This window comes from Bactrocera latifrons, unplaced genomic scaffold, assembly GCF_001853355.1.
Source record: "Bactrocera latifrons isolate USDA-ARS-PBARC rearing strain unplaced genomic scaffold, ASM185335v1 scaffold_501, whole genome shotgun sequence".
NCBI classification, from domain to species: Eukaryota; Metazoa; Arthropoda; class Insecta; order Diptera; family Tephritidae; genus Bactrocera; species Bactrocera latifrons.
The window spans coordinates 76445-96002 of NW_017537159.1; the positions used below are offsets into that span (position 1 = coordinate 76445).

At 35.6% G+C, this 19558-nt stretch overlaps 1 protein-coding gene across 1 annotated transcript in view; it reads right to left on the reverse strand.

Annotated features, from left to right (window-relative positions):
* The window catches only part of LOC108973835 (xaa-Pro aminopeptidase 1), a 114857-nt gene that overhangs the window by 39591 nt on the left and 55708 nt on the right, over nucleotides 1-19558 (reverse strand). Inside the window, exons 3-5 of the mRNA XM_018941335.1 lie at nucleotides 18361-18650; nucleotides 18123-18304; nucleotides 17921-18070 (exon numbers count right to left, since the gene is read on the reverse strand). Coding sequence (XP_018796880.1) covers nucleotides 17921-18070; nucleotides 18123-18304; nucleotides 18361-18650 — 622 coding nt within the window. The remainder of the gene's footprint in view (nucleotides 1-17920; nucleotides 18071-18122; nucleotides 18305-18360; nucleotides 18651-19558) is intronic.

A 19558-nucleotide genomic window follows, 5' to 3' on the forward strand; every position in this document is an offset into this window, starting at 1 on the left:
AGAACTGATAAGGAGCATGCATCAGCTTCTTTGTAAAATATGGTCGGACGAAAGCATGCCCAACGATTGGAATTTAAGTGTGCTATGCCCAATTCACAAWAAAGGAGATCCCACAATCTGCGCCAAYTACCGTGGGATAAGCCTCCTCAACATTGCATATAAGATTCTATCGAGCGTATTATGTGAAAGATTAAAGCCCACCGTCAACAAACTGATTGGACTTTATCAGTGTCGCTTTAGACCTGGCAAATCAACAACCGACCAGATATTCACCATGCGCCAAAGACCCGTGAAAGGAGAATTGCCACTCACCACCTCTTCGTCGAATTCAAAGCTGCCTTCGCCACACGAAAAGGAACTGCTTTTATGCCGCCATGTCTGAACTTGGTATCCCCGCAAAACTAATACGGCTGTGTAAACTGACGTTGAGCAACACCAAAAGCTCCGTCAGAATCGGGAAGGACCTCTCCGAGCCGTTCAATACCAAACGAGGTTTCAGACAAGGCGACTCCCTATCTTGCGACTTCTTCAACCTGCTTCTGGAGAAAATAATTCGAGCTGCAGAACTAAATAGAGAAGGTACCATGTTCTATAAGAGTGTACAGCTGCTAGCGTATGCCGATGATGTTGATATCATTGGCCTTAACAACCACGCCGTTAGTTCTGCTTTCTCCAGAATGGACAAGGAAGCAACACAAATGGGTCTGGCAGTGAACGAGGGCAAGACGAAATATCTGCTGTCATCAAACAAACAGTCGTCGCACTCGCGACTTGGCACTCACGTCACTGTTGACAGTCATAGCTTTGAAGTTGTAGATAATTTCGTCTAGCCTGGAACCAGCGTAAACACCATAAACAATGTCAACCTGGAAATCCAACGCAGAATAACTTTTGCCAACAAGTGCTACTTCGGACTGAGTAGGCAATTGAAAAGCAAAGTCCTCTCTCGACAAACAAAAACCAAACTCTATAAGTCACTCATAATTTCCGTCCTGCTATATGGTGCAGAGGCTTCGACGATGTCAACAGCTGATGAGTCGACATTGCGAGTGCTCGAGAGAAAAGTTCTGCGAAAAATGTATGGTYCTTTGCGCATTGGCCGCGGCGAATATCGCATTCGGTGAAACGATGAGCTGTATGAGATATATGAGGACATTGACATAGTTCAGCGAATTAAAAGCAGAGGAAGTGGAGGACCTCCACTCCGTTGGAAGGACCAGGTGGAGAAGGACCTGGCTACGCTTAGAATATCCAATTGGCGCCTCGTAGCGAAAAGAAGAAACGACTGGCGCGCTATTGTTAACTCGACAATAATCGCGTAAGCGGTGTATACGCCAATTAAGAAGAAGAAGAAATCTACATCATACTTGAAAAAATATCTTTCAATAAAGCCACAGAAATGGGAATTTAAGTTGTATGTTTTGGCTGGTATATCTGGATATAACTACAACTTCGAAATTTTAGGAAATTGATTTGGGACCAAGTGCCAACAGTAATAAGATTACTAAGGGATATATCCCAACAAAAAACTACAAAATTGTGTTTTTTTTGATAATTACTACACATCTTTAGCATTGGTGATTTACCTATCTAAACGTGGAATTTACTCACTGGAAACAGTTCGTCGGAACTGAATTCCCAATTTAAAGCYTCCGGACGAGAAAATTGTGATGAAAACAAGAAATTATCCTTGAATATGCTGTAAAACTTGGATAATTTTCATATATCTGTAGTTTCGTGGAGAGGTTATAATACCGTTGTTGTAATTTAGTAAATATTATAATCTTATATGAATGAACATGATGGGTATATGAAAAGCGCCATCTATGATTGTCAAGCAAAATATATATATTTGTCAAAATTACACATACACACTCTGCAATAAGATTCTAGGTGKGAAGCAAAAAAAAAAGAAGAACACGTGTGACCTAATAAAAAGAAAAATAAAAGAAGAAATTAAATTGTATTTCATMTTATAAAAATCACCTTTTCAACAACCGTGTTCAGACCGACACTTTATCACAAGATTTCAGTTGTTGAGTAGTTTATCCCACTAATCTTGAAATTTTAACAAGATTTCGCCATACAATAATGGCGTGATTTGAATCGAATCTACGCTAAAACTCTCTGTGCGACTGATTTAGTACCATCTACTTGTCAGCATTGGAAATTTATCACATTATCACAGCTGGTTTCGACACTACAAAAAGAAAAAATTTAAACAAACAAATGAATTAAAAGCAATGAATCTGGATTCACCTCAAAATTTGCTTCCCAAAAAATGCATTCATTTTTTCCATTCCATGGAAAATATTATTAAAAGAAGACGGCTGTTATAATTAAATACTACATAACATTTTCTTTTAATAAATATTAAGCAATATATTTGGTGGGAACATAATATAAAATCGTTGGTTTGATAAAAAATTGGGCCGGAAAATAACGATCGATTGTCTAAATGTTGTAGCAGAGTATAACAAATTCATGGGAGGTGTTGATTTGCTAGATTTCTTTATGGGCCGATACAAAGTCAAAATGCGCTCTAAGAAGTAGTATATTCGTCTTTTTATCCTTTGGTTGACACGGCTGTGATAAATGCTTGGCTATTATATAAACAAATGGAAACACAAAAAGGAAATAGAATCACAGACAGTTTGGCAGATTTTCCCCTGGAAGTAGGTGAATGTGGAAAACACGGTAAAATGGAGAAACACGGAGAAACTGCAACACCACGAGGAATGCCATCAGAATTGTAAAAAAAAAATGCACTAAACGTAATGAAACGTATTTATTTTCCACACACAGTTGCGACCATTGAAATAGTAGTGCCTATTGGCCAAGATAGTTTTGCTTTAAATTTTGTTTCTTTTATGATATTGCCGGCGATCATTATTTTAATTATATTCTCTGAAGTATAACGGTCCTGTTATATACAACAATAAGTGTGAATTACTTACCGTTACTTTTTTAAAGTCAATTTTATTGGGATATCTGTTTTTATGCGCGAGCAATAGAATAGTAGTGAACAGAGAACATCAGGGGTGTCAGTTTTTGGCACCCGAATCACACTTATAAATAAGGAGTGCTTGCCGCACTCACAAACAGAAAGAAAAGAATAATACACCCAAACGCACAAATCGCTTTCCGTGTTTTGTGTTTTTGCATTTCGTCACTCACTCAAACAGTAAGCGTCGATTCTATTTTACCACACACCCAAAAATTTTGCGTAGATAAGTGAACGGCACAATGCACTGATAGCAAATGTGCGAACAGTAACAATAGATCAAAAAAAGGAGTGCGCAAAAATGAGCTTTGAGGGAATCACTCATGTTTTACAGTTATGATTTCGAGTGTCTGCAACTTGTATGCATGATGTGTTGAATACAATGCTCGCGACAGACTGCAAACGACATCTGTCAAATATTAAAATACACACGTTCTTATGGACGGACCTATTTTGATAACTGCACGACTACACGACGGCAGGCCGACAGTTGTCGTTCTCAATAACTTCAATTTTATCCTATATTAGATAGAGAGATGAGGTAGAGTGGTGATGCCACTAATATGTAAAATGTAAAATTACTCAAAGCTCTAACAAACCTAACGTTATTTTACAAATAAAAGCATAAWATAGCTCTGTTACATCATTTATAATAACAATTGATAATTTAAAACAAAYAWATTTACCTATTTACTTATTTTTTGCTTAAAAATTTCCCTTTGAACAAAATATTAAAATTTCATTGAAGTGCAAGGTATTAGTATGGCCACAACGAAATTGTGTACATGCAGAATGGACAACTGCGTAGTTTTGTGTACATCCCGGCCATTGTTATGTTGCTGCTCCTYCACAAACGTTCTTGTAGTAGGATTCATAATGCCATTTTCAGTTCACTGTAGTGCAGCTGCAGTCTGTCGCTAGCATTGTGTTCCACACATGAGCATTTGTTTTGTTTTGTAGTCGCTTGATTTCAGTTATTAATTTATGCTATAAAAATAATAAGCAAAATGACTGAAACGCCGGTCTCTATTAAAAGTAAAATTGGTTGTGGAACGTACACTTTAACACAAAAACATAAGGGAAGAAGTGTTATATGGAACATTTTACTTTCCATTGTTAAGGAAGACGAAAGTGTCGTGGAAGGTTGGCTATTTTGCAACACCTGCCGAAAAGTGCTGAAATTTTTAGCTGGCCACACATCAAATTTGTCTCGGCATAAATGTTGCATGACATTAAGGCAACCAAGAGAAGTGACGAAAGTGTCGGCAACAGACAAAGCAGAAGCTATTGAAGCTAGTGCCTCTATTGTAAACCTTAAAATTAAATATATAAGAACATATGAATATATAACATGCAATGAAGCATTCATTTCACATAAATGTATGTATACGTGCATATTCAAAAACAAATATTGTATGTATGCATATATGAAGCTAATTTAAGAATAACAACAACACACATGTCTCTCACATATTGTTTGTCTCAAGTGTTGTGCTCTCAATTTCACTCATTGCTTTTGCTTTAGCATTTTCGTCGGCCTCAACTCATTTGTGCATGCAGAAAAAGAGCACGAAAAAAATTTGAGCTTGTGTGTATGAGCATGTTCGAAATTATCAGTACATTTCAATAATCCTTCTTTTAGTGTGCCGATCGCACTCTAAGTGTCGTAAACGCACAAATGATTCGAGTACACTTATTGTTAGGGTGTACCCTTACCGTTCTCTGGTAGTGAACGATGAGATAATTGCAAACAGATAATTTTTAATAAAAAAATTTAATTTTATCAAACAAAAAGTAAGTTTCCAGATCTTTTATTAATTATTCAATGCAAAAAGCAAAAAAAAAAAAATATGACTGCACTTTTTTAGGCCGCGGGAATCTGTAGTAACGAAAAACGAGAATGTATTCAATCTGTCATAAACAGCGGTAAATCCAACAAGGGAGTGGAAAGAATTGTAGGGTGTTAAGCCACAACGACTCACAATGCAATTATTTATGAAAAAAAATATGGATTCTTTCCGAGAATTTTACACCAATACTTGTAAGATGTGCCAAGACTTGACCTAGAATGTCAGCTATGGAGATTCGGAATGAACTGAACCTGGCCTACGGTGTTCATACATCGAGAAGACTTCTACGTGAACATAATTTATTTTTCCGCAGTCCTCGATAAGTACCGTTATTAAAAAAAATCATATAGCAAGTTGTCTTAAATTTGCCAATGGACCGATTGCGAAATGGCGCAACATCTTGTGGACAGACGTGTCGAAAGTTATTCTATACGGCGGTAAAGGGTCCCGTTAATATCTAAGACGCTCCCCTAATAGAGAGTACGACTCCAGATTCAGCACAAAAACTATGAAGCTTGACGGTTTGAATTTCATGGTTTGGTGTGTTTTTCTTACAGGTCCAATTTTTTTGTGCAGTCCCAATTCACAAGATTACTAGCATAACGGACCGACACAAATTCGTGGATATAATGCAGTATATTATGATACCATTTGTGGAAGAGGACATCCCGCTCAGCATCAGCAGAATAATGACCCGAAGCATACCAGTAGGGTGGCAAAGGAGTGGTTTCGGGTCAATGGAATTGACATGGAAAGGTCAGCTCAATCGCCTGGCCTCTATCCTATTGAAAACCGTTGAGCAGACGTCAAGAAAGCCGTGTGGAAGGATAAACCCAAAAACAACAACGAGTTATGGACCGTAGTGCAACAATCATGGCAGAACATACCACCGGAAATATGCCACAGTCTCGTAGATTCTCTGAAGAAGCGATGAAGTGCAGTTATCAAAAATCATAATCATGCTACCAAGTACTAAGATATCCTATAGACAGAACTTGTAAAAATCTTTCAGTACTTCTTTTTTTGATTTTTAGTGCTTTACTACCATTTTACTGCTCCCAACAAGTTTCATACATAAACACATCTTTGTAAATAAACATATCTTGTACATATTCAAATCTAAATATTTTTAGTAATAAACATAGCCTGGAAAATTTGTAAGTATAATTCTTATACTTAAAAATAAAGCATGGTTGGACCATTTGGATCACTAGCCGCCAAGGGTGTACACTAGGGCGGGTCGATTTGTATGGATGGGAAAAAAACCAACAAAGCGGCTAACAAAAACGAAAACTACAGAAAATTCTAAGAATGARCCACTTTAGATTTTGAGGTCATACTTATTAAACTTATTATTGTACTCAAAAACCTATAGTTTTAAAAATAACAACATGCCATGCAATTAATGCAATTATAGCAAGCTTTTGTAACTTACTTGTTTTTTAACGTGGCTGAGTAAAACACAACGGTACTCTTACCACAATAGTGGTCTGCGTTGAATAAATAATAGTGTGTTCTAAATAATTTTTCAAGTGTTAAATAGTTTTCGATTAATAAATTATACTGCAAACGTCTGCAATATCAGTTGATTCCACCAATTCAGAAATTGATACAATTTCAATGAACTTCGGGTCTCGTGTTCATCTCAGTCTGAATATTGGCTTGCCAAGAGATTGAAGTGATCTAAATCTACCAAGTAATCGTGACGTATGAAATTACTATTTATTTTTACCCATGGCTGAGCAAAAAATAACAAAACAAAAAAAAGTAACCGTACTGTAATCTTAACACACAAGTGGCAAAAAAAAAAATTTGGAAAATTTAGGATAAACTAGATATTCCGTTAATCAATGAAAAAACTGCCTCGAAAAAACTGAAAATATTACTAAATATATATCATAATGAAATAAAATTTAATAGTAGACCAATTAAGTCATCAACGTTTTTGGAAACAATTGATCAAGTGTTTTACATTGCAAAATGTCAGTGCGCAAAAACATTGCCTTGCTGCTGTGGTTTAATACCCATTGAACTCCAAGAGTTTATGACTGATCAGAACAGTAAGAGGAAGCTAACCATTCCCGAATTCGAGACGATTGCTATTGACCAACAATCAACACTGGCGCAAACTAGTCTTGATCCAACTTTTTTTCCTGGCTCAATAAATATGGATGTTGAATCAAGTTCGTCGGAAAAAAAATTAATACCAAAAGGTACGATACACCTCATTTCGCTATGGCGTGCGATAGGTTTGAAATCGGTAATAGGGTGGCTTCTTTTTTGTCCACATCGCTTTTCAAAGATATTGACTTTAAAGATGAAAATGGGGAACCAATAATTATGGACAAATTTAAAGTTTCACGTGAAAGAGAGAAATTTAGGGATTCTCTTCGAAGAAAGCAACGCAATGACTGTAATCTGATAGCCTTCTGCTTCGATGGCAGAAAAAACAACTCTCTGACGAGCGCAGAAGAAAATGGAAGATTCCATTCGAGTATGGTAAAAGAATCACATTTAGTGGTTCTTAAAGAGCTTGAGAGCAGATTGTTGGGTTACGTAAAAGTCGACGCCGAGAACGCTAAAACAAAACAGAGGCAATTGTGCGAATTCCTCATAGAAAAAAATTTGTTCCTTGAGAGACTGATTGGAATTTGCTGTGATGGACAAGCAACAAACACAAGTTCTGAAAATGGAATTTTAAGGAGATTCGAAATCATGTTGAATAGACCATGGGGACCCATAGTGGGATAACAACAAAGCAAATCGAAATATGCGAGCAGATGGCGGTAAGCAAACAATTGTTTTAAAGAGCCTAATATGTATATATTGATCTCAGCTAAATAAATAAAATCTTTCTGTAGGCTGTACCCGACTTTGAGGCCATTTCGTTGGGAGATATGAAGATTCATGAAAAAATGCTCTCGACTGACGTTCAGTACTTGTATCGAATGGCAAATGTAGTTTGTGATGGTTTCTGCACCGAAAATTTAGCCAGTATGAAACCGGGACAAGCAGACTCTTACGTTTATACGTGACAACTAGTGCACCATCAGCGAATTTAAAAACTTTGGCAACTTATATAATGAAAGTTTACGTACCGATGTACTTTAACAATAAGTTCTACAACTCAGTTGTATACGGCAGTCTCTTGTTTTTTTAAATTTATACAGTCCACGCGATATTTACCACCAAGCCTGCGAGAAATTTTTAACACTGTAATCAAAAACAATTCATGCTTTATGATAAGAGAAAAGATGTTCGCGAAAGAGCCAAAAAAAAGATACTACATTATCGCGATAAAGTTTGTGATCCGACTAAGCTAAGGGTTTATGATAAAAAACACGCAATAAATTTTGAATGCTCAGACTACTTTGATCTAGTTGACCTAGATGATGACAGTGTTTTGTCTGAGCCTCCATTCTCAGCAAACATTCCATACGAACACTTGTTGCAGTTTATTGAGTCTGATGATCTACCTCTTCCTGACCCAGGGATTAAATGTCACACCCAATCGCCTGAGCATTGTTTACAGCTTCTGACAACAGTTTCCCGACGCGCTATTGCAAAGAATAGAGACGATACTATGGCCATAACTATAGAAAGTCGTACTACAACACCACGCATTGAATCCAAAAAAGACTTTCAAACCTAAAAAAAAAAACTAAAAGTAGGAAAGATTCTCAGTCATCAGTAAAAAAAACCAATGTCTGTAACTTGCACCACAAAAACATTTCATTTTTTGAAAACTTAACTACAATAATAAAATTTTATTTTCGATCTACCGTATTTTCCACAATTTTACATTTCTTTTTTTTTAATCTAGGAATATCTGTATGCTGCATACATAGAAGCACAAACTTTCATTATAATCGAAGAAACCAAGCACAATTTTCCGGATCGCTTCTTAGAAAAGTATAAGTTTTTGAGTGTAATTTAATAAGTATGACCTCAAAATATTAAGTCGCTCTGCGCGAGGTGGGAATTAATTTTAAACCCATGGCTTCTTGGCAAAACATTCATAGAATTTTCTGTAGTTTTCGTTTTTGCTAGCCGCTTCTTGGTTTCTTTTCATCCATACAAATCGACCCGGCTTAGTATACACTCTTCTCACTTGCAAATTACTAGGTTTGACGGATATATTTACGTATGTTAAGTGCGAAAAATGTGAAATTTCAACAAGGCAAGAAATTGTTTTAAAAAATTTCATATCGAATAAATTTAAATTTATTGTAAAAGTAATGAATTTACTTCTGTCCACTTTGATTCCATAAAATAAAGAGCATAATCGTTAAGTAAGTTAGTTATAAATTTATTAGATTTGCTGAATTATATTGCATATCAGTAATGTTAAGTAACTCTATTGCTAGAAACACCCCAACCATAAAATTTCAAATTTTTATCTAACACAAATCTGCTCAAATTAAGAATATGAATCAAAAAAATTTGTATTCTCCCGAAAATGAAATCATGCAACGAAGTGTTAATAAAATTGAGAAAACGTGTTTTTATTATTACGATACGTGTTTGTGCTTAGAATGAATGGAATCGGATGACAATTCACCCAGACACTTACTTACTTATTGCTATAAATTCTATGGTAGAGTTAAATCCAGCATAAGAGATGATCATTATCATTAAAAAATCGGTATCCGAAGTGCTAAGGCCAATTTTATCAATATTTTGTAACGAAAAATATTATTTGGAGCATTTAATGTTTTCCGGATTTGCTATATAAGACCTAGGGTCCATAAAGTGAAAATAGAAAGGATCTGAACAATAATTTTATACAACTTTTTGCTCAAAATCAACTGGGATGGCTCGAACAACAAAACAGCGATCAATAAATATACAGGGGTGTTGTGGAATCCAAGACAGAATTGCTTAGCTGTCAGAATTGCCAATTCTGTTTTTCATTGGTGTCACAGAATCTGTTTGGATTTTCGTCTTTTCGAACATACGCAAAACCAATATTCGAATCAGCTGTTTACTTCCAAATGAATACATTTGAAAGCAATCCTATTAAGGTTTTTAATTAGTTGCGATTTAAAGGAAGATTTTAAGAAAACTGTTTTATTTACTCCTTCGATTGCCCTTTGGTCTTTGGTTTTCGTACTGCTATCTTGTTGTGTTAAATACCACGACTTAACGACTCGCCATCTTACCGCTTTTGGGACCGCTAGCCTTAATTGTTCCCCTATCTTACGGAACAAACGACTGTTGTCCATAGTATAATCATTAGCTTGAATTCAAACTTCATCTGTAGATATTTTTCCGTTAATAATTTTGCTGAATTGCTGAAAATGTAAACTGTCATTTTCGAGTTGCATTGAGTAAACTAAGCTTGACCGATAACCCTATGGAATTGGCATTGGTATGCACTTCGTGACTTTTCATTGGATCGCATAAAACTAGTAGTGTAGTAGTTGGTTTAATTTCATATAATATGATGTTCGTTTGTCCATTTAAAAGTTTGCCCCTTTTTAGAAAAGTTAAAGCAATCTTCACTAGCGTTAGTCGGCTGTGAAAAAGCTTCAATGGATTTCGTTTGCTCTTCAACTTGACTTATACCATTTTGGTTAATAACATGCCTTAAGAACTTCAAATTTTCCGCCATAAACGTATATTTGCTTAGCTTTAATGTAAGCCTCTACCCCTCGCTTACCGTCTTGGTTGCAATAAATACTTCGTCAGCATAGCTTATAATATTGTTTCTATTTCGTATAAGTTACGTTACGATACGAAGAGATATTGGCACTGATTTCAACTCGTCATTCTGATATATATATACACATATTCTTAGTATTCGACTAACTAGGTGGGTTTGCAGTGTCCAAATAGTCGTTGGTCCAGTCATTTTCGACCATCCGGATAACCGCTCCCTCTTTGTTGTCCAAGACATCATTAATCATGATAAAAAATAGTGGAATAATTAAATTGCCAATCTACATTTTTATTGACTTCATAAACCACTTAAAGAATAGTATAGACATAAATATATATGATGTAACAACATTTGCACAAATATCTCATAACTTAAAATATATAATGCGAAATATATGTCACCGTCTCTTCATAACTAAGGTACAGTACAAAAATAATACGTCTCTATTTCTATATCTATTCATATGGTAATGCTTTGTTTAACATTCATCGAATGTAATTGCAAAATCGACTGTATTGTGTTGTGCAATGCCTCAAGAATATTTCTGAGCCAGTATCATTATCTCAAAATATTAGGTTATCAAAAAAGTCTTGCGGTATTTTCGCTAGTTTGCGCTGAGAGTGCGTAGCTTTAGTTTTATTCGTCGCATCGGGTCATGCTATACCTTTTTGACGTCGTTTTTGTCGTTTCTTTTAAATCATTCGTGAGTTATAGCGTCGCAAACATGGAGCAAAATAAAGAGAAAGTACGGCATATTTTACAGTACTACTACGATAAAGGCAAAAATGCATCTCAAGCCATCAATAAAATTTGTGCAGTTTATGGAGCTGATACAGTTTCCATTTCCCCCGCACAACGATGGTTTCAACGATTTCGTTCTGGYGTAGAGGTGGTCGAAGATGCGCCACGCTCCGGAAGGTCTGTCGTCGATAAAATCGCTGAATTGGTCGAAAGAGACCGGCATAGTAGCAGCCGTAGCATCGGTCAAGAGCTGGGCATGAGTCACCAAACCGTTATAAACCATTTGAAGAAGCTTGGAGTCACTAAGAAGCTTGATGTATGAGTGCCAAACGAATTGACGCAAAAAAACATCTTTGAACGTATCGACGCATGCGAATCGCTTCTGAATCGCAACAAAATCGACCCGTTTTTGAAGCGTATGGTGACTGGCGATGAAAAGCGGGTAACGTAAGGCACAAGCGGTCGTGGTCGAAAAGCGGTGAAGCCCCGACGGTGGCCAATCCTGGATTGACGGTCATGAAGGTTCTTCTGTGTGTTTGGTGGGATTGGCAGGGAACAATCCACTATAAGCTACTCCTCTATGGTCAAACGCTCAAGTCGGACCTGTACTGCCAACAACTGGACCGCTTGAAATCAGCACTCATGCAGAAGAGGCCATCTTTGATCAACAGAGGCCGAATTGTCTTCTATCAGGACAACGCGAGGACACACACATCTTTAGTGACGCGCCAGAAGCTCCGGGAGCTCGGATGGGAGGTTMTTTTGCATCCACCGTATAGTCCGGATCTCGCACCAAGTGATTACCACCTGTTTCTGTCCATGGGGAACGCGCTTGGTAGTCTGAAGTTGGCCACAAGAGAGTCCTGTGAAAATTGCCTCTCCGAGTTTTTTGCCAATAGGGAAGCGAGCTTCTATGAGAGGGGCATTATGAAGTTGGCATCTCGTTGGGAACGCGTCATCGAACAAAAGGGCGCATATTTGACTTGAATCGCATTATTGTAACCAATTTTATGAACAATTGAAAATTCAATAAAAAAATACCGCAAGACTTTTTTGACAACTTTTATGATCTTTTTTTCGTGCTCCGTATCAACTGTTAGTAGAATCCGTATAGATATGTTAACAAAAATTACTGCCAGTAGCTGCGTGATGTTTTTTTGTATAAATATGACATTCATGCCCCATATTTGAAATATTATTTTTTATATACGAATTGTTTTAACTTTTAATATAGAACGATAAAAAAGTCAGTGCCCGTCTCAAAGCTACCTTCTCCAGACTAAAGGAATAGCTTGGCAAATTTTCACGTCCTTTCGAGCAGGGTTTAGACATTATGAAGGCACATAAAGAAATAGCGCTTCATTTTTATATATGTATAAGATAATTCTATATCGATCCCCATTAAGTTTAGGTGATACGTACAACCGTTAGGTGAGCAAAACTATTATCCTTTGTGGCAACATGTAGCAAGAGTATAAAAATACCGAATATCTGAATCCTCTTCAAAATTTTATAGTACAAAAAAGATAGTATTGGTGGGTACGTTAAAGTTGATAACGTGAAATGTTTGTTAAATACCCGTACGAAGACTAAGCGGCTGCTGATTTAATTAGTGGTACTTATTTAACTGCGCAAACTTATGGCAATATCGTAAAACGGCTGTTAATTCTTACATGCAATTTTCAGTGGCAACAAGTTGTCGCAATTCACAATCAGCTGGGTCAAACCACGTCAAATGAGCCATGAAAAATTCGCAGTTCATTAAGAAGGGGACCAGACGCATACCCCGTGATATAAATATTTCGACAAAATACATTTTTTTAAGTTATTGAAGGTTAAAATTTAGAAAAATTAGTTATCTCATAAACTACTGAAGATAATTGATGAAATTTTGTGAACCCAAAAAAATATCTTATATTATTAATATTTTTTCACGGTCAACTTGGTTAAACCGATTTTTGCTATTGTTTGACAGATGTCGCTTGAAGTGTTCTGCCTCCTTTGCGTTTACAGCGTCAGGGGTTAGCAGTTTTTATATTGCTAATTAAATTATGTGCAAGTACACATATTAACAAAAACAAATTTTAATATTTTTATTGCTTTTAATTGCATTTTGACGTATTTAATAATAAACGAATTTTTTCGAAAAATCTATATAGATTTTCAAAAAATGCTAAAGTTGCCATTAAAAATTTTCTCTTATCTATTTTTGTTTCAAATTTTTTAAATAAATAAACCAATCACAATCAGCTGTCTAAATGCACAATTCTGCCGTGTCTCACTATAAAATTTCAATGCGCATTGACGTTGCTTAAGGCGCATTAATTTTTCTCGTCTGTCAAGGCTATTACTACCTGTCAGGGTTATTGTAGCCTTGACAGACGGCAGCCTGAACTTACAAAACTTGAGTAGGCAACAATGTCCAAAAATGGGCGATTTTTGCTATTGTTTGGCAGATGTCGTTTGAAGGATGTCGGCGTCTTTGCGTTCACAGCATCAGGGATAAGAAGTGCTCATAAAGCTAATTAAATTTTGTGCAAGTATATTAACAAATCAAATTATAATATTTTTAGATGGCAGAAAATAAACAACCCATATTTTGCTATCCATTTCCAATATTCCAACATTCTATACTTTTTCACCCACTTTTTTCGCGTTACAATCAAGTATTGCTTTTAATTGCACTTTATTAGTTTTTAACGTATTAAATAATAAAACGAATTTTTTCGATAAATTTATATTGATTTTCCAAAAATACCAAAATTGCCATTAATAATTTCCTCTTATCCATTATCGAAATAAGTAAACCAATTTCACAATCAGTTGTCTAAATGCACAATTCAGCGCCTGTCACCATRCAATTTTTTTATGTGCATTAGCGTTTCTTGATGTGCATCAATTTTGTTCGTCTGTTAAGGCTATTATTTTATGAATATTCATAACTGAATTGAATATTTAATAGAAAAAAGGATTACGTATAAACGGAGCATTTCCTGGTTATACAGGCAAACAAAAAACACGCATAAATATAGTGGATTTTATACAAGATACACCACCTTATACAGATGAGGTTGTTAGTCCGTCCGCCAATTTAGCATTAGACACTTGCACAACTACACCAAAAAAAAAAAATTACAAGACCTCATAGTAGTTAGAATCTTTTTATTTACTGTTAGAAATTACGTTTAGAAAAACAAATGGAAGTAAGAATGAAAAAAGTCAGATTTGAACACGGTAAACTGAAAGGCTTAAATAGCTCATAAGTTGCTTGAATATAATAATTTGTACCACAATATGACATTTTTTCCATTTCGACTCTTTAAATATTGTTTTTTTTTTTCTTATAGTGGTGACTGAACTGGTCCACCTAAAGGTTCTTTTACTTTTTCAGTAATAAAATTTTTTTTTTTTTTTCAATTAAAATAAAATAAAAAAGCAACATATTTACTGATTGTTTACTTTCAACAATCGTTTAAAGATTGTTCGTTGCCTTATCTGCCCATCATTGGAACGAACACTTGATAAAGACTCGTCAATTCGTGCTCCGAAGTAATCATATTGTTGGATCACTATATAAAGACGTGCAAAAATGCACAACAGAGGATCCACATTTCGCATACTATTTTCAAATCTACCAAATCTTCCTTTCTTCATTACAAAAGTGTTCAATTAGAATTCTTGTCGACTGAATACTTTGTTAAAAACATTGGTTCGGGCTAAATTTCTGAATTTCTCTCTACATGACGTTATAACAGTATTTGATAACTTATATGCATTGTCACTTGTGATCCAACCACCTTCTCCAAAAAAATGTCCGCGAATGTACTTGAGAGCATGCGCGTACCAACTGGATTTGGTAGAGGGCGTTACTAGCTAACGAACGAGTGGCTGGTCAACTGCCTCCGAGCACCTGGAGAGTCAGGACAAACATCCCAATGCTTCCGTAGCCTCCCCTACAGCCTAGATGTAATAGTACTTTTAAAGGCATTTTTAGGCATAAGGTTAGTACTTGAAAAGTTATAATTGCAGGCCACACTCACTTCTAAACAGATACCAAAGTTATACTGCTTTATATTTGCTCATTGTAATTTATTTTGTGGGTAAAAGTGTAGTAAGTTCCATCAAGATGTCTCAATTTCTACTCAGGTTATTGCTTGGTTATACATATATACGATGTATAGTAGATCTGTTGTTGTTGTTGTTGTTGTAACGGCAGAATTCTGCCGAGTTGACAGTCCTTGGCCGGATAAAAATCCGGGTCCGTTCCGGTTTTCGTAGACCCGACTGTCGTGGGAACGGATGTATAGTAGATCTAATATGCACCGCTTAGTATGATCACTTCATAACCCATTTCTATTACTTAAAAAACTGGGACAATCAATTGTCACAATCTTATATTAAGACAAAATTCGCACCATCATTAATACTTATTAGGCAAAAATAGGTAGGCAATTCGCAGATTAAAATTCGGTACATGAGCATTTTTATACCCTGAACAGGGTATATTAAATTTGTCGCTAAGTTTGTAACACACAAAAGGAAGAGTCGGAGACATTACAAAGTATATATATAAATGATCAGTATGTCGAGCTGAGTCGATTAGCCATGTCCGTCTGTCTCAATCAGTCTGTCTGCATATATACGAACTAGTCCATCAGTTTTTAAGATATCGTTTTGAAATTTTGTAAACAACATTTTCTCTACAAGAAGCTGCTCATTTGTCGGAACTGCCGATATCGGACCACTATAACATATAGCTGCCATACAAACGACCGGAAAAATTTCACATTTCACAATGTATTTTCACAAAATTTGGCAAATACTATTTTCTAAAGCAACAATGTAATCTCCGAAGAATTTATTCAGATCGGCTGACGATAGCATATAGCTGCCATACATACTGAATGATCAGAATCAAGTTCTTGTATGGAAACTTTCACATTTGACAAGATATATTCACGAAATTTGGTACAGATTATTTTCTAATGCAACAATGTAATATCCAAACAAATTGTTCAGATCGGTTAACTATACCATATAGCTGCTAATGGAACACCTGCTAATGGATTGCCCAGAAATCTGCAGACGCAGGATTAAGGCCCTTGGATTCATGTTTCTAAATAGGGATCACGTCGCCTCATTAGCACCTAGCAGGATATTGGAATTCATCCATTTGCTGGAGCTAAGTGAGACGCTGTGAGTTGGTAGAGGGCACAATAGACCCTAGGTCGCGGTGCAATCCTCATTCTTTATCTTATCTTATCTTATCTTACCATATAGCTGCCATACAAACTGAACAATCGGAATCAAGTTCTTGTATGGAAAACTTTCACATTTGACTAAAAATATTCACGAAATTTGGTACAGATTATTTTTTAAGACAGCAATGAAATCTCCGAAGAAATTTTCAGATCGGTTAGCTATAGCATACAGCTGCCATACAAACTGAACAATCGGAATAAATTTTTTGTATGGAAAACTTTCACATTTGACGTGGTGTCTTCACGAAATTTGGCATGGATTACTGCTTAAAGTAACAATATAATCTCCAAAAAAAAATTGTTCAGAATGAATTACTATATAGCTTTCATATAAACTGTACACAAAGTTACTAACAGAAATTCACCTGTGAAGGGTATTTAGCTTCGGTGAAACCGAAGTTAACGTGTTTTTTTTTTTTTGTGTTTTTTTGCATTAATTCTTGTGGCCCTCATATGAGTACATCAAGTTTCTTTTTCTATTCAGCCGTATTTAAATGACTCGAATTTGTGCAGGTTTTAGCTCTTGGACAATCTAGCATAATGCTTACATGACAAGAAACAAAACTAGTGCGTAACTGGGTGTTACAGTATTAGGGATATAAATGCGTTCGCTTTTCTTCAGCTTATGCGGCTATCGCCGAGTTTACAATAGTGCGACTGTTGTTTTTCCTTTTCGCTGTTTGACGCTAATTCCAAGTGAAGSCAGGTGCTTCTCCTCCTGGTATTTGCAACAGAGTGGAGGTCTTCCTCTTCCTCGAGTACTCTTAGAGCTGAAGTGTTCCGTCCATTCGAACGACCAAAGATCTTCAGGAGCTCCTTTCTCTTCACAACTCGTAACGCCTGTTTTTGTGTGAGTCAGATGCTATAACTTTTTTATACATAAAAAGATTCTATAATGAAAAATTTAATTTCCATTAAAGGCGATTGAGTACCTAAAATAGACACACGTATTGTAAACACGCAATACAATTATAAATTCCAATTAAATAGAAAAAAGAAAAATCTACTATTAACACAAAATAAATTTCTTAAATATAAGTTAAATTTTTCAACTCCTCATTACACAGTACAACAGCTAATCTGGGGGGCTAGAAATTCCAAGTCAGAGTGATGGTACTAGGTCAGTATAGTAAAACCCTCAAAGGGTTTGGCGTTCGTATGTGTCAGTTTTTTTTTTATGACCTTTTACCTTTTAGCGCCAAACCCTTTGAGGGTTTTACTATACTGACCTAGTACCATCACCTTGACTTGGAATTTCTCACCCCCCAGACAATAATCCCAAAAATGTTCCACAGTGTTATCTGGTCGAAGATATTTGACTTGCTAAGCTTTGTAATTATGTGATTATTTTTTTATACATATTATTCAACCATATATTGAAGTGTGTACATTTTTCACTTACATATATTGGGCTCCAGAATCACAGAGATATATTTCATTAGCAGTTATCGAACGATTGGTTTCTTCAGTTGGCTGATAATGTATTAGTGAACCGTTGGGACCACTTGAACTTATAGTTGGAAAGCTCAAGCCCATGTAATATTCATTTTTACTGCAAATAAATATTTTTTAAAGTCGTTAAAAAGGTAAGGAGACATAGTTACGATCGGAAGTCTTCCAATTTAGTAGCTCCGGACATTTCATTCACATTCATTCCATTTTTAATAGAGTATTCTAACCAAGCAAAATACTGACAAAGTGCAACTCCATCACGAATGTGGCAGTTAACGAATCCCATAATTTCTGATTTATTTTTCACAGCTTTGTTTAGAGCTAAAGGTGTGATCTGAAAGTAAAAGAACAATTTCTTCTATAGGACTCTTATGTATATATTTTACTTACTTCTTGAATTCTTATACTCTTGGGTATTATGGAAGATAAGTAATAACTGGAATTCGGAGAGATCCATATTTTTCCCTCTCTTAAAGAATTTACAGTAGCCTTTAATTCACTGCCAATACAGTCGTAGGGTTGAACCATAATATCGACTCCGTTTTCTTGCTGATGACCTTTAAAATCTTCGGGCAGTTTTGATTCATCAATGAATAGTTTAATACAATTGATGTGAATAATTAAATATGCGAAAAAGACTGGATTAAAATCAATATCCGATCCACGAAGATTCAAAAACCCTAGAAATACACGTTTAAAAGATATTAATTGTTGAAGTTAGATTATTTTTGGGAAACTTTTTATTTCTTATAAATTTTATACCTCTACGAAAAAAATCATTATTTTTCAGATTGATTCCGGACTTTTTTCGATTCGGGATTTCTAATAGTGCGGAAAAGTTGCCTTAGTACTTCTTGATTCCAATGCAACTTTTTGTTTTGAGATCGGATTGCATCTTCAACCAGAACTCCGGCCTTGAAATTTCGGAAATTCGTTGGGGTTGAAGATGCAATCCGATCTCAAAACAAAAAGTTGCATTGGAATCAGGAAGTACTAAGGCAACTTTTCCGCACTATTAGAAATCCCGAATCGAAAAAAGTCCGGAATCGATCCACCCTAATATGCTTTGATCTTTGACGATGAACAGTTTGTTTAGATAGAGATTATATTATTTTTTTAAGTTTGTTTACATACATCTATATCGTTTGCTTAAATACATTTGCTTTGTTTTAAGATAAGGTATTCAAACTCAATGTGGTTTTGATACTTTTTTGTTTAGGATTGTTTGTTGTAATGATAGTGCAGTTCAATTGTTCCAATTCAACGTTGTTTTGAAGCATTATGTTTACTTAAACAAAAGGTTGTTTTTATGTTTTTACTATGATAAGGAGTACTTTCCTTAGATGGCGCAAGCGGACTACAATCACACCTATTTCCCATATAACACAATTTTATATTACAATTTATTCTTTCACTTTCCAGTACACAAATCAAGAAGTATTTAACATATCGGAATAAAATGTTTCACTAGTAAAGCCTTCAGTGTATGCCACCATATGACCAAAAATTGTCTAAATGCAACCAAAACGTTTCAAGGTCATAGGGACCGAATATATGGAATATCTTTAGTTGACTTTTGACTGAAAAT